This window comes from Cornus florida, unplaced genomic scaffold (genome assembly GCF_030987335.1).
Source record: "Cornus florida cultivar Cherokee Brave unplaced genomic scaffold, ASM3098733v1 CherokeeBrave_3.0.0_Hap2_Chr11, whole genome shotgun sequence".
NCBI lineage: Eukaryota > Viridiplantae > Streptophyta > Magnoliopsida > Cornales > Cornaceae > Cornus > Cornus florida.
Window position 1 is genome coordinate 104,484,690 of NW_026775581.1, and position 24,717 is coordinate 104,509,406.

The window sequence follows — 24,717 nt, forward strand, 5'->3', positions numbered from 1 at the left end:
TAATCACAACTCATGACTGCAACGTGTTAAGTTATTTTATTATTATTATTATTTTTTTCTTAAAGCACCCCACAATATATGCACCATTCAAGTTAGGAATGGTTTAAAAGTAAAACGTCAAAGACTTATCTTCCGAATCTCTGTCTACACCGTTATGTCCCTAAAAACAAAAGTTTAAGTTATTAAATGATGCTAACATTCAATTCATATATACACCATTACTATTTTCACCTGAATTTGTGATACGCCTTCGCACACAAACATAAACTATCTTATCGTGACACCAAATTAAAAAGTGAATCTGAATCTAGTCTTAACCATGCTGTAAGTTATATATTGGACTCATTCAACATAATTCTTCTTTTATTTTTAAATAAATAGCTTGAAGAGCAACGGCATAGATCAACTTGGAGAGCAATAATGCCATTATTATGATACTGTGATACGCATATAGGGAAGCAAAATATTTTGATTTAGAACTACGTGTGTGTGTGTGTGTGTGTGTGTGGAGAGAGAGAGAGACAGGTCATTATAATAACAGAATATGAATAGTACTATAATGGGAATCCATGATAAAATAAAATTATCTTCCAAGTATTCCCAGAAGTACAGTATGAACTTTTATGATCTAGTGATTGGACAATTTACCAATAAAATAAAGATTAGGTATATCTCATAGACCATAATTATAATATTTACTTTGTTGCTAAAAGTTCGGACTATGTGCTTAGAGAGTGACCAAAGATTTAATTATAATTTAAACCCTTCTGGTCATTGATTCGTAGAAGTTGAATTTTCTACTTGAAAATTTTGAATCTCAAGTGAGTATCCGATAAAAATACACGCACACGGCAAGTACTAAACAAAATGAATTACAATTTCATGTGAAGATGCTCAACCAATCCGAGTGGTTTGACATAGTGGAATGCAGGAGACTTTCATTACTGTTTAAGAAATATCATATATATGCGGTTTTTTTATGCAAATATATTTTTATTTTGAACTCGTAACCTCCAAATTACAATAAAACAGCCTTTGCACTGTATTAAAGCTCTATTATTATTATTGAGTGCACCGCGATTAATTTCTCATCTCAAATGTACTAGACTAGTCGTGCATCAAAGATGAGGTCATCGGTATCTTCCAAAAAGCCATAATTACCGGGAGCAAACATATTCCCGATGAGAAACACATTTTAGTCGCACGAATTATAAGTTAAAATTACTAATAAGCTAGCTAGATTGTCAATGTCACCTATAATCACGCATATGTAATGGTACATTACATCAGGGTTTAAAATATATACTGACCACTTTTAAATTACTTAACAGTGTAATTCCCCAGTTGTACTACATTATTAGATCATATGAAAGCTACATCAATGGTGTTACTTTTTCAAAGCATAAAATACAAGTCCATCTACATTTTTTGAAATAATAGATGTTTTGTTTGACTTTATTTTCTTTATTAATCATTGCCGGCCTAACTAAAAAAATCCAGAGTTTTAGTTCATTTGAATTTCTATTTCACCTCCATTAATTCTTGATTGTGTTGCTATAAAGGGTCATTGACACCATTTCAATATCTCACACACACACACACACACACACACAGAGAGAGAGAGAGAGAGAGAGAGAGAGAGAGAGATGGGGAGGAGTCCATGTTGCTCCAAGGAAGGCCTCAACAGAGGAGCCTGGACTGCCATAGAAGATAAAATACTTACAGCTTACATCAAAGCCCATGGAGAGGGAAATTGGAGAAACCTCCCCAAGAGAGCTGGTACATCAATCTTAGCATTATATATATATATATATATACTTTGACCAACATATATATATATATATATATATATATGTTTTGATTATTTCCCATTCTCTTTAGCAGTTCTACTGTGTCTTTTTGTCTGTTTACTGAAAAACCCATAATAGAAGGAGGCATTTTAATTAAGTGTTCTCTTGACGTATGTTGATAAGACATGGATTGATGAAATATATGAGCTTTGAAATATATAATTTTACAGGTCTGAAGCGATGTGGTAAGAGTTGTAGACTTAGATGGTTGAATTATCTTAGACCAGACATCAAGAGAGGAAACATATCTCATGATGAAGAGGAGCTCATTATCAGACTCCACAAGCTTCTTGGTAACAGGTTGGTACCCTTCACAACTTGAAAACACGACCTTTCACGAATGTCTCGATCATCATTAGCATTCGAGTACGTTTAGGGGACAATATTGTGAGTGTGTGCATATTTTACGTAGACTTTTACGTATTTATTCATTTTTATGTTATACAGATGGTCTTTAATAGCTGGAAGGCTTCCGGGCCGAACAGACAATGAAATCAAAAACTACTGGAACACAACTCTAGGAAAAAAAGTTGGAGCTCAAACATCTTCGCAACCATCCAAACAGTGTACCATGATCAAGTCACCAACCGCCACTCAAGCACAAGCAATCCGAACCAAGGCCACAAGGTGCACCAAAGTCCTTATCCCAGCAATCCCAAGTCCAAATGACAACTACTCCATAAACTCAGCTGCCATAAATTCATCAGAGCTTCACGGTCATCAAATTAGCCACACTGCAAACAGTTTAAACAACGATTATGGAACCGAAGGCCTGCACTTTCCCCATTCATGCAACTCGAATAATTTCTTGGATACCGGCTTAGATGAGCTTCGAGCAAGCAGTGCTACTAATGGTTTGGCCATGGATTGGAACTATTCGTTGCCTTTTGATGAACCAATATTCAAGGAATGGGTCACGGATGATTGTCTCGACAACAATGTTACTGTAGATCTAGGGTTCTTGTCATCCTTGCTTGATTGTGAGGGTTGGCCATGAGAAGGACATCACTAGCTCTTTGAGCATATATTTACAAATTAAAGTATTTATAAATGTGTATATATATGAAGGTACTACCTGACTTTGTGTAGTTAAATCTTTGAAGCCTTGCTGTTGGAGTCATGGCCTTAAAGTGTATATTAATTTACATATAATAATACAAACATGCCATCACTTTTCATGAATCACTATTGTAATGTTAAAAGCAACTTTTAGATTTGAAGGTAATTAACTTTGGTTTATTTGTTTATGGTTATTGTGATATATAGTTAAATATATAATTAGTGACTTATGCAGTATCAATGATAATCATAATCATAAGTCAACATGTCATTGCTATTATTTTAAAGAATGTCTTTTACTTGGTGGTTGGCATTTCAATTTTGAGAATTGCGTGCCCCAGCTAAAATCCAATATACATGCATCATGACTTTTTCTAGCTGCACGTCAGTTGAGAGAGAAGATTAGAGACGTATTGGTGTTTTTTGGTTCAGTTTTCTTATAACAATTTTCTGTTTTTTGAGATTTGAAAATAAAAATAAAATTACAAATGTTTGATTTTTTGACAATTTCTGAAACAGTCTAATGAGATTTTGAGAACTGTTCTTAAAAAACTAAATCAAAGAGACACTTCGATCTGCTATATTTTGTTTAAACTTCAAATTGATTGTTGTGAGATTCAAATTCATATGTTTTGAATTCAAATATCTGTCATTATACAAATAATAACTCATACAACACAAATATATAAATAATTTAATTCTGATGCATGCAATTGCAAAGCAGCTAGCACTCAAGTCATATTTTTTTTTTATTTTTTTATGTTTCTCCTTCTTTGTAGTACTTTAACTTGCAGTACTGCTTCATTAAAAGCAACAGACACCTACTGACCTAAACATATCGGGGAGGAAGGAGACAACCAAACATAACCACAAAATTAGATAATTTGACCTTGTTTGGCCCTTACACCTACAGGTTGCTAGACTTTTGACCCGCGACAATACACACACACACACACATATATATATTATACTGTATTGGAAGGTCATATACATATATAAGTTCAAACTTCAAATCAAGAAACATAAACACATTTTGCTTACTTTATCTACACGGAATCTTAGCAATCCTTTCCCACCTTATATGTATATATAGAGAGAAAAAGAGGCATATTCTATGGTATTTGCCGTGCCTAGCTAGCTTGAATGACAAAGAGAAGTCGAATTAATATTGAACAATATTCTATAGAATGGACATATCAACTTTGAGCCACATTAACATGGGACCACGTAGATTTTTCAAGATTTGTGGCATGACGATCTTGTTGAGATTTGATATATATAGTGACAAGATTTGTTTTCAAATAATTCATATAAATATATATATGTACTACATACCTAAAAGATGTGATATATATATATGTTGGAAAAATAAAATCATTTTTTGTTAATTTTGAAAATACACAATTTTTTGGGAGTGTATATAGGATTGTTATTTAAATGTAATATGTTTCAATTTAAAATTATTAGGCATAACATTATTATAAGTTACCCAAGGGCATAGCGGTAGCGTTGGCAGAGATTCAAGAGGTAAGTTTTTGACGTCTCGCTTTTAAACTGCACTCCTGACTTAAATGGTGCGTGTGTTGTGGGGTCGATATATGTATTCTAAGAGGGGAAAAAAAAAAAATTATTATAAGTTATAGTTCCAACAATATTTGACAATATGACTGCCATTCTCAAAAAATTTCATGTCTAATAAAGAGATTGATTACCATTCTCATTGTCAAACAAAGTTGATTCAGTTTTCTAAATTTATATTTATGAGATTTTTTTTTTAAAACCAATTTTCAAAGAACTATAAGAAACGATTATGGAGTATTTAAAAACATTTATATATTTTTTAATTTTATTGTTAGTATCTAAAGATGATTTCTTTGGAGAAACAATAGGCAGAATTATATACATCTACAAAAATTAATTGAAAATGAATGAAATTCAATACTCTTACAGAAGAATATGGTAGAATATAATGTAAAACAGTTGGACAGCAAATGGATTACAAATTATCGTACTATTAGCAATATGCTCCACTATTTCTTAATAAATGCTTGATTAAATATGTCGTGAGATATGACTGGCAAATAGCAAGTCGATCAATTTGGGTTTGTAAACTAAACGACATCTCCATTATTGAATTGCATGTGTTAGTTTTAGCCTTAGACGATTTAGTAATCAAATTGATTAATGCCAGTGACAGTTACTTATAGAGTGTCTATTACATCTAAGTTTGGGTCCAGTTTTTCTACCAGTACTATTTAACAGTTAAAATGCGACAATCGCAATATTAAATAACTACTCTCAAAAAATTAACTAAGAAATCTTAAAATTGACTAAAAAAAAAAAAAAATTCAACTTATAAATTTATAATGTAATAAGTGGGCGTTTGTCTATTTATTTAAAATTTTAACATATTGGGTAATACTGAATACCAATCTATTTATACCTAATCACTTTTCGATTCGGATCCTATGAGGGACAAATGACCCTCGTTAATTCTCCCCTATCCAAACTCGCAACGCCCTCATTGCAGCTCAGGCATCCTGCTTGCCTGGGGTGTTCACCCAAACGCCTTCTGGGTCCGCGCTTGGCATGACATCGGATCAAGGATTAGGTCTGATTCTGATACCAACTATAACGGGTGAGTGCTTGTCTATTTATCCAAAAGTTTAAATTATTAGATAGTATTACATATCCATTCGTTTATACTCGATCACTTTTCATTTGAATTTAATGTGAAACAAATAACTCTTATTATACTAAATTATTAAATATTAAAGTAAATAGGGTGTGTTAGTGTATCGCGTCCGAACAATAATCAAAATTAGGCGAAGTACGTTCTAGATTACGTGTGACACTCTTGCAAACAAGTAATCAAAATGAATTAATTATCATTCTTGACCAAGATACAAACAACCTAACGTTCCAGCTAATCAGTATAGATACAAAGGAAATGGAAGGGCAGATATGACAAAGACATGTTCACTTACTCTTACACACAGAAAACACACACACTCCTTTGTCGTACTATTAGCAATATGCTCCACTATTTCATAATAAATGCTTGATAAAATATGTCGTGAGAAATGACTGGCAAATAGCAAGTCGATCAATTTGGGTTTGTAAACTAAACAACATCTCCATTATTGAATTGCATGTGTTAGTTTTAGCCTTAGACGACTTGGTAATCAAATTGATTAATGCTGGTGACAGTTACTTAGAGAGTGTCTATTACATCTAAGTTTGGGTCCAGTTTTTCTACCAATACTATTCAACAGTTAAAATGCGACAATCGCAATATTAAATAACAACTCTCAAAAAATTAACTAAGAAATCTTAAAGTTGACGGAACAAAAAAAAAAAAAAAAAACTTATAAATTTATCATGTAATGGGTGAGCATTTGTCTATTTATTTAAAATTTCAACATGTTGGGTGGTGCTGCATATCGATCTATTTATACTTAATCACTTTTTCATTCAGATCCGATGTGGGATAAATAATCCTTGTTAATTCTCTCTTACCCAAACTCGCAACGCCCTAATTGCAGCTCAAACAACCCTGCCTACCCAGGGTGTTCATCCGGACGCTTTCTGGGCCGGCGCTTGGCGTGACATTTGATCAAGGATTGGATCTGATTTTGATACCAACTGTAATGGGTGAATGCTTGTCCATTTACCCAAAAGTTCAAATTATTGGATAGTGTTATATACCCATTTATTTATATCCAATCATTTTTCTATCTGAATTTGATGTGAGACAAATGATCCTTATTATACTAGATTATTAAATATTAAAGTAAACAAGGTGTGTTAGTGTTTCGCCTCCGATCAATAATCAAAATTAGGCAAAGTACTTTCTAGATTACGTGTGACACTCTTGCAAACAAATAATCAAAATGAATTAATTATCATTCTTGACCAAGATACAAACAACCTAACGTTCCAGCTAATCAGTATAGATACAAAGATAATGGAAGGGCAGATATGACAAAGACATGTTCACTTACTCTTACACATAGAAAACACACACACTCCTTTGTATCCCCCATTGGAGGAAGAGCATAAAAGTATAAAACTGCACTTGTCTTGACATGTAAAATAAATTCTTCATGATGTTGAAGTGCTTAGAAATTATATTACATTTTACTTGGAGAAACAGTACGTAAACGTTAAATAAAATATGTATGCCTTGCCTATATGGTGAAGTTCTTCTAGATGTTACTTACATTTTCAATTAAACAATTTGGTTCAAACAATTCTTTCTTGACATGATATTAGAACCACTAAGACTCGGGGGTTTACATGGTACAAACTTCATTCCTCTAGGTAAATTAACCAGATTTAATTGTACTGTACATGTCATTTCAGTCAAATAGCAATACAATACTATAATCTGAATATATGCTGTATGCCTGTATATAAATATTTTAAAACACAAGCAATCACATTTGAGTAAGGATATCAGAAATCGCAAGAAACAAAACTTCGGTGATTTGTCACATTCAGATTGAAAATAGTTTATACTTATTCTATACGTATCAAAAATAAAATAAAATAAAATAAAATAATTAATTTATATTTATTTTTAGTTTGGAACCCATTACGCCAAGCTTGTCATTTATTATTATTAGGGTAAAGTAAGAAAAACACCCTTAATATTTAAAATTTGGGCAAATAACACTTCTAATTTTTATTTTGGGCATATAAGTCTGTAAAGTTTTTAAAAAATGGACAAATAATTACTTAATTCGTATAATATGTTTGAAAATCACATTTAAGTGATCACGTGTGTTACACATACCTATTTTAAGTAACAAATTCCCTAAACTGCCTTTTAGTCTCCCCAAAATGCCCTTATACCTTTCTCTCTCTTTTGGTTAGGGTACTTTGGTCATTTTCCTTCTTTTTTTTCAAATACATAAGGGCATTTTAGTCTGTTAATTGCTTTACTAACAAACAGACCTTTGTTTGTACAAAAAAATAAAGATTATGAACTTCTAAGAACTCATAAAGGAGTTATATACCCTATTTGCATATCATAGAAATGTTTACAACCCTTATTATTATTATTTTAAAACCATTGTAAAGAGGAAAACCGAACACTAATGTTAAAAATATGCTATATAATTTTATGATTTCTAAAAATATAATGAAGATACAGATTGGATGAGGGATCATATAGGGTAACAGAAATGGACATGTGGTGGTTTTGGTTTTGAGCATTGTTAATTAAGAATGCAGCTGGCTGGAGAATTGAAATTCTGCCCAGGAGTTGCTGCCTTCACCACTCCTAATCATGCAGGTTACTCAAGTTTATGTTTTTGGTGTTGGGAATTAACCACTCCTCATCCCATTAATCCATGTTTATGTTTAATTAAATTGCATTTGAACCTCCAATCTTATGCAAATGTACAATATATATATATAATATAGATATGTATGTATGTATGTATTTATAAGTGATAGGGAAAAATAAACCTAACCCACTTTGACCAGCCGCCAGACCTCTTCGGTGATCAATGATAATATTTGATTATTGGAGGTAACGATTTCCATGGATAAAAATGATGACAAATCTTATCAGTGATAAGATTTGTATTTCTATGGATAAAAATGATAACAAATCTTATGGATAAGATTTGCATGGGATAAGTTCCATGGGATAAGGTTGATGAAGTTCCCTTATCAAGAATAAAGGAAATGACGATAAATAGGACGACGACTCGGGAATAAGGTACGACGAAAAAACTATGATTAAATCCCTGCCTTCCTTTTTAGACCTCTGGTGACTAACTTAATTATCGGAGAGCTCTTGACAGGCACCACACTGGTGCTGTCAAGGTTCAACGATTTTCTCCTCTTTCCCTTGCAAGTAAACGGTGTCGTATCAGACCGTGCCGATTTCACCCTCAGCAGTTGGCGCCGTCTGTGGGAACGACGATTCCCTTGAATCAATTAATTACTCGGTTGGGTATATATGTTTGCGGTCCGGTATGGTTACCAAAGGAACACCGTCGCAGGGATCTGGTCAAAGGGTAGAGTCGGGTGAAAACCTAGACGTCCCAAACAATCAGACACGGCTTGCAGCGTTGGAACTGCAGGTCCAAACTCTGAGTCAGAGAATGGACCAGTTGATCCAGCAAAATGCAACGCTCCTACAACATCTTATTCCATTGGTTCAACAAAACTTGCCACGACAAGATCTCTAAAATCCAATCCAAACGGAGGGAATGGGAATCTTGTAAAGCAGGATAATCATCCCTTCCAAAATGAGACCGAAGTGGAACAAAGTCAGGTGGGAAACCGACATAGAGAGGTGGTACACCCATTTCTCCCACGGAATTCCCGACCTCAGGAAAGCACAGCTTTCTGTCTTAAAGAAAAGACAAAGAAAGTTACCTATTTCGACCTGCAGGTCAAGGATCTCAAGGGGAAAATGGAGGGTGTAATGCAGGCTATGAAAGGGAAAGGTCCTGCAGCCGTAAATGACCTGGTATAAAGGACCCACTTGCCGTTCAGCCCTGCCGTTATGAAATGTCCACTGCCTAGCAAGTTCAAGATGCCCTCATTCGAAAGCTTCAATGGGACCAAAGATCCCCTCGATCACCTGGAAATCTTTCAAGCTCTTATGCATTTATACGCCGTACCAGATGAAATTATGTGCCGAGCTTTTCCCACTACACTTAAGGGATCAGCAAGAGTTTGATTCAACAAGCTGAAGCTAGGAACCATCAACACCTTCGAAGAACTGAGTAAGCAATTTGTGAGCCACTTCATTGCAGGTCAGAGGCATAGGAGGCTAGCCACCTACCTGCTTACCATGAAGCAACAGGAGGGCGAGTCGATCTAGGAATACATCACCCGATTCAACACAGATATGTTGCAGGCAGAAGAGGTGGACGACAAGGTGGCCTTGACCGCTTTCATAAGAGGACTCCAAACCTCCAGATTCTTGTTTGCCCTATCCAAAGAACCTCTCACCAGCATGGCAGAATTGTTGGTCAGAGCACAGAAACACGTGAACGCTGAAGACGCTATGAATGCACGGAAGAGAAAGGAAGGATAAGACAAGAAGAGGTCAACCCCTCTCACCAGGGATGAGAAGGATACCAGTTATAAAGGATCATTCTCCAACCAAAGCGATAGGACATATAGTGAGGAAGACTCAGATAAGTATACCGATTAACAATTGCCTCATAGCTAGAATTAGCCTTATCATCAAGTCATTCAAAATAAAGACTGGGGCCATCTCAGTTCATCATTTCACATGTTATTTTATTTTCCAATAAAGTCACCATCATCAATTAGGTGGATGACCCTCAATTTCTACGCAATAAAATATTATATTTTCAGTTCCCTACTACTTATATGGTAATATTAAGCCCATAATAATCTATTTATGTCCTTAAAGGGCCAACTATACATTCTTCCCTTATTAAAGGGACAAGAAGCCGACTACTCCTTATATACATAAGGGTGAGATAATTAAAGCTTTCTTCATTTACTAAAGGGACGAGATGACTACTTCCCGTATTACAATGGATAGTACCTAAAGTCCTGTATTAAAAGGATCCGGGCTGAATGAGTCCCGTAATCCATATCCCTGTACTATAAGGGATAGTAAATGAGTGTCATGTATTACCAGGACCCGGGCTGAATGAATCCCGTAATCAATACCCCATACTATAAGGGATAGTAAATAAAGTCCTGTATTAAAAGGATTCGGGCTGAATGAATCCCGTAATCCATATCTCCGTACTATAAGGGATAGTAAATGAGTGTCCTGTATTACCAGGACTAGGCTGAATAAATCCCGTAATCTATATCCCCGTACTATAAGCGATAATAAATAAAAATCCCTTATTAAAGGGACGAGTAAAACTCGTAAAGTTTAATTCCCTTATTAAAGTAGTGATGACCAGAGTGAAACTCGTACAATTTAGGAGAAGATTATTCAGGGGTATTAAAAATAGTACCCCAGGGCAGAGTACCCAGGGGTACCAAAAATAGTACCCAGAGCTACCAAAAATAGTACCCAGTAGCAGACTACCCAAGAGTACCAAAAATAGTACCCATGGGCAGAATACCCAAGGGAAGGGTACTCGCAGCATTGTTCCCGGGAATAGTGCCGGAGGCAAAAAAAAAAAAAAATTGTACTGTTCATGGGAATAGTACCCGCGGGTACTGTTCCAGGGCAATAGGAAAAAAAAAAAAAAAAAAAAAAATGTACTGTTCAAGTGAATACTACACGCGGGTACTATTCTAGGGCAAAAAAAAAAAATTCCAGTACTATTCACGTGAATAGCACCCTCAGGAATAGTACCCGCAGGTACTGTTCCAGGGTTAAAAATATATATATATTATTATTATTATTACATTCCCAAAGCTAGACGAGCAAGCTTGGGAATGGGAGGCAACTCATAGGGAAAAATAAGCCTAACCTACTTTGACCAGCCGCCAGACCTCTTTTATTATTGGAGGTAACGATTTCCATGGATAAAAATGATGACAAGGATAAGATTTGTATATCCATGGATAAAAATGATGACAAATCTTATCAAGAATAAGATTTCCATGGGATAAGGTTGATGAAGTTCCCTTATCAAGAATAAAGGAAACGACGATAAATAGGACGACGATTCAGAAATAAGGTACGACGAAAAAATTATAATTAAATCCCTGCCTTCCTTTTTAGACCTCTGATGACTAACTTGATCGTCGGAGAGTTCTTGGTAAGCACAACACCGGTGCTGTCAAAGTTCATCAATTTTTTCCTCTTTTCCTTGTAGGTAAACGGTGTCATATCGGACCGTGCAGATGTCACCCTCAACAATAAGTATATATGTTTGTACAGAAAAACAGAGAAATAATAAAAATAAAACACAAGAAGATCAATATTAATACAACAAATTATGGGATTTGCTGTTTTGCATGTGTTCACACACCATGGGCAAACTTAAGAGGGACATATTTTTTTATTATAAGAATTATGGAATTGTTTAGGGTCTATTTGGTTTGTAATTTTGAAAATAATTCTCAAGATTATTATTATTTTTTATACAATCTAATGAAATATAACTGATATTTTAAAAAATCGTTTTCAAAAAAATAACCAAACACAATTTTGTATAATATTCTGATTTTCAATTATTTGAAAAGAGAAACTTTGTTTTTGAGAGAATCAAATAGACCCTCAGTTTTTTATATCAGTTTATAATCTCAAGACCGGAGCTATTTAAGAAAGAAAAATCCTCCATTAAAAACAAATTCCTCTGATATGCAGATGTATGTGTACAATTTGATGTGGAATTAGTTGACAACTTAGGAATATTTTCATGTGGGATGCTAGCGATCGTCACCCTGCTAGCGAACGTCCCTTGCAGTCGCGTGAAGAGTCAGCAGCATATTGGAGGCATAGGCTGCTGACTTTTATTACTTTTTATTTTTTGTTTGTTGTGCCTCACGCATTTTAATTTATTTTTTTATTACTTTTTCTGTTTCTTTGTCGATTCTCCTCTCTCTCTCTCTCTCTACGTCTAACTCGCCCGAGGTGAAGAACTTGTACAGAAAAAATAGCAGATTCTATGTGAGGATGAGACTTGTACAGAGCAAACATGGAGGACAAATTAAAAATCACATCTTCAGATAGGTTATCTATTTTTCTGTCTCCTATTTCTTCACCTCCTACATCATCACCCACACACCCAGTACCAACGAACCCACTGATTCTCTCTCCAAAACCACAATGTTTTCTCTCTCTAAAGTTTAATTACCATATTTTCTCTCCCTAAAACTTAAGATTTGTAAGAAATGGTGGGGGTGGTTGCTGCAAGGGGGTGGTGATGAAGGTGCGGGAGAGGAATGAAAATGGGTTCGTGGAGAGAAAGGTTATGTTAGAGAGAGAAATATGGGTTCATCTTCCCCTCTTCCTATTTGCAGACCCAAAAACACTCTCTCTCTCTCCACACATCTATGCCCAGCCGTGCTACCACCCAAATTCATCACCTCACCAACAGCAACCTTCCTCATTAAATCAAACCTTGAACCCCCCTCCACGTCATCTCTCTTGCCCCTCTCTTTCCCCAAATTACAGACACCATCTGAACCGGAAAAAAAAATATATATATACAGACACCATCTGAAGCGAATCATCAGATTGCGGGAGCGGTTGGACTCGGCCAAGCGAGAGAAGTCTCCGACGTCCATCTGAAGCGAATCATCCTTGAAGATTGGAGGCGGCTTCCTCGATCCTATCATCTCCTCTTCGTAACGGTCCGGCCATTCAACAACCCAGCACTGGTCCGGCCTCCGTTCCTCTCCTCTTTGTAACGGCGGCTTCCCCCAACAGAAGCTGAATCACTCGTCTTCTTCGCCTCCAGCGAGTTAGACGTAGAGAGAGAGAGAGAGTAGGGGAGATAGTAGAACCACCGACAAAAAAACAGAAAAAGTAATTAAAAAAATAAATTAAAATGCGTGAGGCACAACAAACAAAAAATAAAAAGTAGTAAAAAGTATTGGCTGCTGACACCTCAGGCCACTGCAAGCGGCGGTCGCTAGCATCCCTCTATTTCCATTATAATTAATTGATCATGCATGGCAGATTTCATAATTTTCTCTTTGTATATATGCGCGCCCCACATATATATATTTGTGTACGCGGTTAATGGAGGCCATATATAGTGTCTCTATTTTATTCTATTAAATTCAACCCTACTTGTAGGAAATAATGGGAGCAAAATGTTGATTTCAACTTCAACAAAAGTAATGAACACAATTTCACATGTGAATGTGATGGCAACACTTTGTGAACAAAAGGTTTTAAGGTACAAAAGATTCAATGTGGTATCATCGATTGAGGGCAATTGATAATGTGAAGCCTAGTATCAACCAGGCCAGTATGAAGTATCCCACCAATCTTGTGGGCCCAACGTCCTCCGGTTCCTGCCATTCCCATTCAGTTAATTTCCTTCTGTTACTATCAATTACCACTTTGGTAAAGAAGAAGCCAACATTGGTTTCTTGTTGTTTCCATTTTTTTTACTTTGCAAGTGATTTGAAACTTTTTGATCGAGAAATGGTGTCAATAGCAGACGAGTTAGAAAAGGAGAATGAGAAAGTGCATTATTATACGAGTATAATTTATATGCATATATATATATACCATTTACCTGTTGGGGAGGAATATCGCCAGTTGGGGGGGTTTGTGTAATGTCTACCTCGAAAGGCCATAAGTAGCGGTCTGGCTTCCCACTCCTAGCCACGCTCCAATCATACAGTCTTCTTTCTTCTACTGAGGACAATATTGAGTGTGATTCCTGGGGATCACCAAACATAACACAACACAACTGTTCAAACTTTGGAAACAAGACAACAATCATCTTTAACTTTAAAAAAAAAAAAAAAAAAAAAAAAAAATATGTCTCTTCCATCTTCTATCACTAAAGCTTGTAAAACATTTTATTTATTTTTGTATTATTATTATTATTGTGTTTTTTCATCCTCTCCAAGCTGGTTCATCTCCAAGCCATTGTCTAAAGTTAATGAACATGTTGTGTTTTCACTTTTGTTTAAATTTAGTTGTGTATGTTAGAATAATATAATGGATAGTTACACAAGGAATGACGAGACATAGTTATAATGAATGATGCTTAGTTACTCACCTCGTCATAGTTATAATGAATGATGCTTAACTACTCATTGGTGAGTAGGGTGAAGCTACTCATCCTTATTTGATTCAATAATAAAATAAAACATCATATTTTATAATAAAATAATTCATACTTAAAAACACAATATACGTTTATTTAATGATTGATCTGAAAAAATAGAGAAATGTGTGAATTATTTTATTATTAAATATTTAGCTAGTTACCGGTGAGTAGCTTCATCCTACTCACCCCTTATGTGTTTCAATAACAAAATAACACATCCGCTTTAATAACAAAATAACCCACGCGATTCTCTGTTTTCTCGAATTAACCATTGAATAAACGTACAAAGCTTTTTTATTATATTGAAACTGACTTGTTATTTTATTATTGGAACACGTAGGGAATGAGTAGGTGAAACTACTCAAAAATGAGTAGCTAAGCATCATCAAGTACTAATAAGATAAACGAACCAAACTACATATGTGACATTTTGTAATGGGGTCAATTGGCATTTAGTAATGAGGAATGCAAATTGCAACTAACCTTCAAAAGCTCAAGCTTCTTGCTGAGTTCCTCTTCCTCTAATCCCTGATTCGTCAATTCATCTACCTTCTTCTTATAAGCAACTGTAACCTGATCATCATTAACAAAAATACCAACCCAAATGAAGCACACATATATGTGTGTATATGTATGATATATTGCAGAAATTGGAGTAATTAAGCATAACCCAAAAAGGTAAAACACAACTTTTGATTCTTATGACCTGATCATATGAGCATCCTTTTTGAATTCCAAGTCTGCCGTAGTGATCTGCATCTGTAATTGCTGCATTCTAAACAAAAACACCATCACTTAAATGCTCTAACATCGGATCCAAACCCAATGCGATTCAACAAAGTCATCTTTAAACATTACCAATGCCGCGAAGAGCTTTTTCAACATTAAGAGCAGAGATTAGGGACGGTGGCCCTTGTGAAACTTCAACCGGACTTTCCGGCTCTGTTTCCATCTCCGTGGCAGTACCATCGGCCGATGCATCACTGCTTGAGCTTCTAATACAGAGTCTGCTGCTGCGTGGGTTTGTTGCGAAAGTAATGGAATCTGAGAATGAGGAAGCTTTTAGCGGCGACGACGGTGGTGGTGAAAAAATTCGTCGGGAAATGTAGGCAGATGCTGTAGTGGAAGTCACAGCCATTTGCTACTCAGTGACCGTTTTCTGTTGGTATGTGTATGTCCCCCATTTTGATTATTGGTTTAGTTTTGTTAAAGGAGATAAGGCAAATGGCCTTTTCCACCAGAGGAATGCTATCATATAGTCCAAAGGCAAAGGCCAAATGGAGATTTAAACATCTATGGGCTATAATTTAAAATAAAAAATAAAATAATAATAATAATAATAAAAACTGTATAATTTTTTTTCTTTTTTAAATCCATTTTTTCACAACTTTCAAAAGTGATAATACTCTTATTATTTAGTTGGATCGATTGTGTTGTTGGCTTGTTGTACAGTAAAAAAAGAAAAGCAGGTATAAATTAGTTAGGAGAAGAAGTGATCAAAGAGGCCCTTTGTTAGGAAAAAAAAAAAGATATTGTGAATCACTTGTTGATTAATAAAGGAAAATAAAGGTTGATTAATAAAGAAAAAGAAAGAAAAGAAAATTATTTTAATAAATTTAATATCGTGTTCATTTTTCATAGATTTTGTTTTTATTAAAATAAGGGTAATTTTGGTACTAACAAAGTTTCATTAAAAATTAGCATTTTCTTCCATTTCCTTCTATTTTTGGAATCATGAAAAACCATAGTATTATACTAATTTATATGAATGTCTTTATTTAAAATTTGATTTTAATAGTAGAACTAAAATTATACTAGTATACTTTTGATTTTGTTTAAATCGTTTTTCATACCAAACATAACCTGAAAAATAGTGTGTGAGTACTCTTTATTTTTATTTAATTAAATAAAACAATACAACCTTCATCAACAAGTCGTTGTAGTATAGTGGTAAGTATTCCCGCCTGTCACGCGGGTGACCCGGGTTCGATCCCCGGCAACGGCGTCCGTAATCTTTTTGTTCTGAATAATTCTTTCATTTTCCAAAGAACGACGTCGTTTTCATGTCATAATTTCATTTATCTAAAACATTAGGGTTTCATTCTGCATTTTGCGGACGAGACTGGAGAGCCGAAGCGTTGAGCGAGCGATTCGCAATCACCTATCCACAACCGCAAACATGGCGACTCAGATGAGCAAAAAGCGAAAGGTCACTCCTTCTATTTCCCTCCGTTTGGCTTCTCAGAAAATATACGAAAAAAAATCTATTTTTCATCTTATAATTTCTGTTCACTCTCTACTATTTCTCGGCAACCAAACAAAGTATTATGTTTTCGTAAATCTCCTGCACTGATTTGTTCTCTTTGGTCCTCTGTTCTCAACAGTTTGTTGCTGATGGAGTCTTTTTTGCGGAGCTCAACGAAGTTCTGACCAGAGAGCTGGCCGAGGATGGATACTCTGGCGTCGAGGTTAGGGTTACTCCGATGCGCACTGAGATCATCATCAGAGCCACTCGTACCCAGAACGTTCTTGGTATATATATTTATTCATTAATTTTTATATTTTTTGGACTTAGGCTCTATTTATCCTTGAAAATTGAGAGAAAAATAAGCTAGAGGCATTTATATTTTTCTGCATCGGTTTGTTGCTGAGGAAAAAAGGAATTGCAATTCTTCATCTTGGATTTCTTGCTATTTAAATGATGGAAAACAATATAACAGAGGCTGATCTCTAATTGTACACTAAATTATACATGGCAATTGCCTCCATTGCTAAGTAGAGCATTATTCTCAACTCAATTTGACAAATAGTAAAATGCACCAAATGATACATGAACAGAGATACTTATTTTATATTTCTTTTTTTGTTTAGAATATGAGGGCATTTAAAAATTTTACTATCCTTCAAGTCTTGTTAAAATAATTATCTTAGAATAAATGGCTTAAATTCTGTATTTTCAGCTAGGAATGGCAATCAGGGCAGGTGCAAGTTTAGCCACCTGATCCTGACTCTGCCTTGTTGGAGAATACACTAACCCTGTCCTAATCGCATAATGAGGAGGATTATCTCTGTGTAACGCATTTTAAACAAGTCATATGTTACCGCCCATCATCATCCAGGGACGCCATCATAACTTTTGATTTACTAAACACAAAAACATAATTTATTGAAGGAAAAAACCTTGTATTCCAATCAATTAATATATGGATTTAATTATTTCATGGAGAGAGAGAGAGAGGGAGGGAGAGAGATAGAGCAATAATTAAAGTCCTTGCTGAGTGTCCGGGCATTCTTGGCTATGGCAATTGATAGCTCAGTTCTCCTTTACCTTGTTTGTAATCGGTTTCTTAAATATTGGGAGGATCATCCAGTTTTAATATTTGTGTATAAGGGTTTGTTTATTCATTTCCTTTTCAATTATCAGGTGAGAAGGGTAGGAGGATTAGGGAGCTGACTTCAGTTGTTCAAAAGCGCTTTAAGTTTCCAGAGAACAGTGTGGAGCTTTATGCCGAGAAAGTTAATAACAGAGGTCTCTGTGCCATTGCTCAGGCGGAGTCACTCCGTTACAAGCTTCTTGGAGGCCTTGCTGTTCGTAGGTATGTAATTAAATAAACCTCCTCTGAGTTACTATTACGACTCATCTCTACTAACCATGCCTTGTTCTCTAGTAGTAATTTTACATTTTATCTTAAAAAATCTTTTATGCAGATTCATTGGTGTGTAAGACGTTTGAATAATATGTAAATAAACTCAAGGCTGTAAATTTTATTTTGCATTTTCATTTTAGGAGGTTGGTCTGCGTGGTGTGTGTCTTGTGTCCATCTTGATTCATAAAAATCTATATATTTTTTCCTGCAAGGGCATTATGTTCATAGTTACTCTCCTTTTCAAATTACCTTGTGCTCCATAACTACCATAAGGTTCTACCATCATCCTGTGGTTACCTTGGCATCAAATTTTTTACATGTTCTAGTCATGTGTACATTGAGTAGGTTTGCACATGATGACTGTATTTTGCCATCCCATCTGTCTTGTAGCCCAAGGAACATTAGTTATTTTTTGTTTTGATGAATTTTGACATAGAAAATATCTGTACTTCCAATACTGATCATCTATGTTAGATCAATTTATTTTTCCTTGTTATGGCAATTCACTTAAGTGTTCATTGCTTCTCCTCTTTGATGTGTTACTTATGTGTTTTACAATGTTTTGACTCATACATACATTTTTTTTTAACTCAATAGCTAATCTCTACTCTATCTTCAACCTATGTTTTCATTGGCATTGCGAAATTTACCCATTCCAGTCATCTATACAGCGAATTGGTTACTTGCTCATGCCAATCTCGTGTCTGAGGATGACTATAGTTGGCTATCCCATCGATCTCATTGTTCAAGGAAAGACTTTCTGCTTCCTTGTGATGTATTTTAGATGGGAAATTTCAATTTCAGTACCGATCATTTATGTTAGAGCAACTTAGTTTAGCTGGTTGTATTCTGTTTATTGTTTTCCCTTTTTGATGGAGCATTATATTAATGTAGTTCTGTTCTGATTTCTTTGTCATTTGGTGTAAACACTTAGTAGTCAGCATTCTATAAGTGACTTGTCGAGTCTATGAAGCTTTGTTTCTTGTAGTCGGCCCATAATGCCTCCCGACATTAGCTTTCCTTCTGCACAAATTCTGTCATTTATCAGATACTCATTTCATATACCAAATATAAGGCAGAATCCACATTCAGTCTGCCTATGCATTTTTTAGGATTACTGTTTATGTCTCCGTGCATTTTTCATCTATTGATTGGTATTTCATGTTAGAATAAACTAGTTATATATGCATATCTTTCTTTTTACCTATATATTAGGTTTTAAGGACTTATGTTTTTATCATATTTTAGGGCTTGTTACGGTGTTCTGAGATTTATCATGGAGAGTGGGGCTAAGGGATGCGAGGTTTGTTTAAAAATTCTTCCTCTTCCTTCTGTATCTTCACTCTTCAATCTGGGCAACCTAATATTGGTCTTTTTATTTATTTAGGTCATTGTGAGCGGAAAGCTCCGTGCTCAGCGTGCCAAGTCCATGAAATTTAAGGATGGGTACATGATATCTTCTGGTCAACCTGTCAATGAATATATTGACTCAGCTGTGAGACACGTCCTCCTCAGACAGGTCAGCTTTTTTTTTTTTTTTTCATATTTTGCTTGTCCTGGAATTTTAACATTTGGTTCACTTATATATTGTTGGATTTCATATTTTTGAATCTTTAACTCTTGGATTTCAATTAATCATCATATGATGGTGTTCTCTATTGTTACAGGGTGTGCTTGGTATCAAGGTCAAAATCATGCTCGACTGGGATCCCAAAGGCAAGCAGGGGCCTGCAACACCGTTGCCTGATCTGGTAACTATTCACCCTCCCAAGGATGAAGAGCCTATTCCTCAAATGGTGGCGGCACCTGTTATTGAGGTACCGGTTGCGTTAGCCTGAGTTGGGTGGTGATTGAACTATCATCACATGCAGTACGTACTGTTTTTGCCATTTCAGTAATTTTGCTTTTGTTTTTTTGTTCTTTCATCCAGATCAGAATAATACTAGATATCTCTTTTTAATTTTTTCCCTGGAGTTGCGGATGTTAATTTATGTTCATTTAAACAATCTTTTTCGATGGATGCATGACTATGTTTACTTATTTTAATATTATGCCTTTATTTTTGTTTCGTTTGGGTTCGATGACTTACGTTGTTGATAGTTGACAATTGTTTAGGGACATTGAATGATTATATAGCATAATTAGCATTATTGAATTCCTGGCATCGAAGAGACCAATCTTTTAGATGGGTTGAACAGATGTGCTACACAGCAAGTACTGATAAAATTAAATTGGTTTCTGAACTCCCTGACTTGGTTAGTCTGTTGGTTCTACACTTATTTGAAAAAAGAGAACTATAAGGCCGTGTTCGGTTGCATGGAATTGAAGTTTTAGAATTGGAAAAAAACAAGTCAAAAAATTGAACCAAAATTTTCTCCAATTCCAATTCGATGCAGCCGAGCACAACCTAACCTGGAAATTGTTATTGGTTTGTGCCTGTCACGTTCAACCCGAGTTGAGTAGCTTGTGGATTGGTATGTTGTGCTTCAGCTTATGAAAACGTACATGAAAATAAAGAATAATGACACATTTTATATGCTTCTCCAATAAGGCTTTGGCATGCCCAAGTGGATTGTGTTTGGTGGCATATGTAGTGTGTGTGTGTTTTTGAGGGAGGGATCTGTCACTTGAAGTATGAGAATACCAATCTTTTTTTTTTTTTTTGGAATAAGGCTTTGGCATGCCCATTGTGAATGTGAGTGTACATGATAAAATGTAGAATGGCCACTCTGAATGAGAAACCATGCTTGGCATCCGAGACGGAAATGATCCACTATTAGTGCCACTAAACTTGTCCAATTACAAAGTTTAGAATGAATGTGAAGGAAATAATTTAATCTGAGAATGGAAGTCTGTGTCTCACCCCCCAAGAAAGATGGGAGTTGACAGAGATTTGCATAAATGTTGCTTTCTTGTACCACACATGTTGATGACTACTTGTTAGAATTCTTACGTTATGTGGACGTGGTTTTTTCAATATTGAAGATATTAGAAGTGGCATGTTAAGGCCAAGGATTCTGCAAATTGGCTTCCGAGGCCATTTCAATTACCAAGTACCACTATCAGACTTTGTTTGGGCTTGAAATGTAGTTTTATTTTGATGAATATTAGAAGTGGCAGGTTAAGGCCAAGGATTCTGCAAATTGGCTTCCGGAGGCCATTTCAATTACCAAGTACCACTATCAGACTTTGTTTGGGCTTGAAATGTAGTTTTATTTTGATGATTATTCTTATATCATGCTCTTATGAGGAACATATAATCATTTTTGTTTTTTGGGTAAAGCAAACGCAACCGCCAAACCCTAGACTACAAGACCATGTCCATGCCAGGGCAAAAGCAGCACAGACAACAACAAATCCTAGGAAGCATGGCCTTTTGGGGATGGGATTCAGTATTAAAGAGTCAAGGAGAAAATCAAGGTTATTTTGTAATGCCCAACATCCAAATCAAATGACATAATTGTCAAGTTGTCATAGACTAGGGAACATTGTAGTGGCATTTGATAAAAAAAATTTAATAATAATAATAGCTATATAGTTTGTTGGGACCAAAGAGGTTGAAGGACAAAATTGGTAACTGGCAAGCTATTCCTCGCTTTCTGACTTTCTTCTTCTTCTTTATTTTAAAACTAATAATAATAAATAATAAATAAATTGGTTCAGTTGTTTCAAGTGGGATGTATGGCGGTCACTTAAAATGTACCTTAGGGGATAATAGCCCTTGGACTAATGTTGTAGGTTTGGGTTTGAATTATCGGTTGGTTAGAATAACATTGTTTGTTTGTGGTTGGGAGTTGAGCACTTAACTAATTAATGTTGGGCATATCTGCTTGGGGGAGTTGGGCACTGATAATGTCTAGGATTTCTAATAGTCAAAAGCTACTGTTGAATTATAAACTATGACCCTGTTTGACAAAGAATTTAAAGACAGATTGAAAATGAAAAGGAAAAGGACAAGAGGAATTCAACCAAATAACCAAATGAGAGGCCGAATTTAATGTGGCACGGTTATGTCAGATTATTTTCTACTATAAATGTTTAAAATGCTACTACCTCTTCGTTTCTCTTTCCTCGTTTTCTCTAATTCTCGGTTTCTCTTCTCTATCATTTTTTTTTTTCTCTAAATATATTTTTATTCAGTAAAAGATTAATGTGTTTTGTAATGGCAACTCTTGTGAATATTTACTTACCGAAAAAAACTTTTTTGCATATTTTTCATTTGGGAGTGGAAAGATTTTTTCTTAAAAAATTTATGAATCAAAATTTTAAATGCCAAGAAGGCAATAGTAGGTGATCTTTAAAAAAGAGTGAGGATAAGAAGATTTTTTATATTCATTCCTTAGTTTGGAGGGTATAATCTTACATGAAATTTGGGTCTTCTCTCTAGAATATTTTGGATACGTGTATACGTTTCATGCAAACGTTTGAACCTAGTTTCAGACAAGAATTAATCTCTTGGGGTTCATTATAAAAGAGAAATTTGATCACTAAATTTCGGTTAGATAAGAAGAATGGATGAAGAACGTAAGGGAAACGAAAAGGAAGAAAGAGAAAAAGAAATTAACTTCATACGTGTAATAAAATTTGTTTGACGTGCCACGTCAAATCTGGTGTAGGTGGAAAAAGATATCTGTGAAAAATAGCATCACATTGGCCATTGCGAATAGTGTTGATCCGTCGTTATAATGTTTGATTTCTTTTACTTATGAGATTAAAAAAACGAAAATAAGAAAGAGGTGACAGTGTTGATTAATTATCATGCTAGGTTGAGTCATGTAGTAAAAAGAAAAGGTTAATTCCTTCTTAATCAACAAAGTAGTGGAGTGAAAAAACCAAGAAACCGACCACCGAGGGTGTTTGGTTGAATCATGAAGTAAAAAAGAAAAGGATGATTGTATTAACTTTAAGTCCCGCTTAAGAAAAAACAATAGTGGAGTAAAAAACATGAAAGCTGACCAAGGGTTTGGAGGGACAAAGTGAATGTGTCTTTTCGAGAGAAAAAAAAAATACTGATTGTTTTATTTTGTGAGTGATAAGGATAACATTAAAAGATAAGATGCAATTACTGATTCTTAACCATTCCATCCTCGTGCGTCCTCCATTGAAGGGATTAGAAAATCATTGCCTGAGGAGCTTCCTCATTTTCCATCTAAATCCTTCCAAACTGATTCCAAGGATATTTTTCACAGTATGGAATTGAAATTGGTAAAATTTTAAAAAATTCAAGTTCAATTTTCTTAATTGCTTTTCTCAAATTTCATAAATTTTAAATTTAAAGCTCCAATTCCATTCAAACACACCCTATATATTGTTTTGGTACGTTTCTGTTTCTTGCCTGTGCTTTTAATCTTTTTCTTTTTTCACTGTTGACACTATTATTTCCTAGGTTATTCCAATGAGTTTTTCCCTTCTACCCAGAAAAGTGGAAAAAAAAAAAAAATACCCATCAACAATTTGTATTATGCAAAAAGGCAATTCATGTGTAATAATAATATTGCCTTTAATCACATGGCACCAAAATCTTGAGAATGTCAACATAATTGAACTTTAAACTTTGTTTCTCCAATTGGGTTTTATTCTTGTGAGTTGCTAGTATTTGATAGTATTGAATTTGATATTGGGAGAAATTTAATTAAAACTTTAAATTAAATTAACTAAACTGAAATCTTCTGAATTTGCTAGTAATCGATTTGATGCTTGCAATTGCAGCATTACTGAAATCAAAGTCTATTAGTCTAACAAATGTAGGTAGCTTGAAAACAGAGTCCTCTGTTTTAATGTTGGCTTTCCTTCAATTGTTTAGTCTAAATACGTAGACTCTGACTGTAACTTAAATTCCAACACAACCGAATTTGGAGTTCAAATTCTTCAAATCAATATAATATATAAATGGTTAATGACAGAGTAGCATATAACATCAAATACATAAACAAAAAACAAAATGAACTTGTTGAGACAGAACAAGAAAGTTCACAGAATTGTCAATATCAACAACTCTCTCAAGTTCGCTTGACCGGATCAAAGTTGGAGACACCGACAACAACTCCGAGAATGACTACGAGCACGACACCGCCGGCAGCAATACTGAGCAAGAAGTTCTTGAGAGAGGGAGACAAACCAGAGTCAGCAGCCTCGGCCACCTGAGGAATCACCATGGAAGCTGTCAATGCAGCTGCTGTTAGGCCTGTCACAGCCTTCTCCTTCAAAGAGGCATCAACCTGAATAAGCCTGCATTTTCTGGGCTTTGACTGCCCAAACACACCCTTATTATTCTTCTTCACTGGCAATGGACTGAAAAAGGCCTCAGAGCTTGGCTGGTTTACCCTAATTCTCCTCTGGGTTGCAAAATTTAATGGCGTGGACATTATTGTCACTGAAGCCATTTTCTTCTATTTATTTTTCCTTTTTCTTTCATTCTTCTCTCTATTATATGAAGGTTGTGTTTTGTGTGTC

General features: G+C 35.1%; 4 protein-coding genes and 1 non-coding gene across 6 annotated transcripts; 3 read left to right on the forward strand and 2 right to left on the reverse strand.

Annotated features, from left to right (window-relative positions):
• The first annotated feature begins 1,618 nt into the window (after nucleotides 1-1,618).
• LOC132286571 (transcription factor MYB123-like) lies at nucleotides 1,619-2,962 on the forward strand. The gene is made up of 3 exons (XM_059788922.1): nucleotides 1,619-1,779; nucleotides 2,021-2,150; nucleotides 2,298-2,962. The coding sequence occupies exons 1-3, from the start codon at nucleotides 1,647-1,649 to the stop codon at nucleotides 2,845-2,847; spliced, it is 813 nt and encodes a 270-aa protein (XP_059644905.1). The 5' UTR covers nucleotides 1,619-1,646; the 3' UTR covers nucleotides 2,848-2,962.
• A 10,055-nt stretch (nucleotides 2,963-13,017) lies between these two features.
• Nucleotides 13,018-15,843, reverse strand: LOC132282303 (NAD(P)H-quinone oxidoreductase subunit U, chloroplastic). 2 transcript variants are annotated; one of them, XM_059783923.1, is made up of 5 exons: nucleotides 15,476-15,843; nucleotides 15,324-15,385; nucleotides 15,101-15,190; nucleotides 14,075-14,221; nucleotides 13,018-13,847 (listed from the first exon to the last, which is right to left on the reverse strand). In XM_059783923.1, exons 1-5 carry the CDS (start codon nucleotides 15,753-15,755, stop codon nucleotides 13,752-13,754), a joined length of 675 nt encoding a protein of 224 aa, XP_059639906.1. In that variant the 5' UTR covers nucleotides 15,756-15,843; the 3' UTR covers nucleotides 13,018-13,751. The 2 variants fall into 2 exon arrangements, with proteins under 2 accessions (XP_059639906.1, XP_059639907.1); XM_059783924.1 differs by having other exon boundaries at nucleotides 15,324-15,392; nucleotides 15,476-15,544.
• A 707-nt stretch (nucleotides 15,844-16,550) lies between these two features.
• Nucleotides 16,551-16,622, forward strand: TRNAD-GUC (transfer RNA aspartic acid (anticodon GUC)). The gene has a single exon. It is a non-coding gene; the product is annotated as a tRNA-Asp (tRNA).
• A 75-nt stretch (nucleotides 16,623-16,697) lies between these two features.
• On the forward strand, nucleotides 16,698-20,332 carry LOC132284304 (small ribosomal subunit protein uS3y). Its single transcript, XM_059786394.1, has 6 exons — nucleotides 16,698-16,826; nucleotides 17,002-17,149; nucleotides 18,042-18,213; nucleotides 19,513-19,567; nucleotides 19,652-19,783; nucleotides 19,932-20,332. Exons 1-6 carry the CDS (start codon nucleotides 16,797-16,799, stop codon nucleotides 20,100-20,102), a joined length of 708 nt encoding a protein of 235 aa, XP_059642377.1. The 5' UTR covers nucleotides 16,698-16,796; the 3' UTR covers nucleotides 20,103-20,332.
• A 3,796-nt stretch (nucleotides 20,333-24,128) lies between these two features.
• LOC132284670 (uncharacterized) lies at nucleotides 24,129-24,717 on the reverse strand. Its single transcript, XM_059786794.1, has one exon. The coding sequence runs from the start codon at nucleotides 24,645-24,647 to the stop codon at nucleotides 24,264-24,266; it is 384 nt and encodes a 127-aa protein (XP_059642777.1). The 5' UTR covers nucleotides 24,648-24,717; the 3' UTR covers nucleotides 24,129-24,263.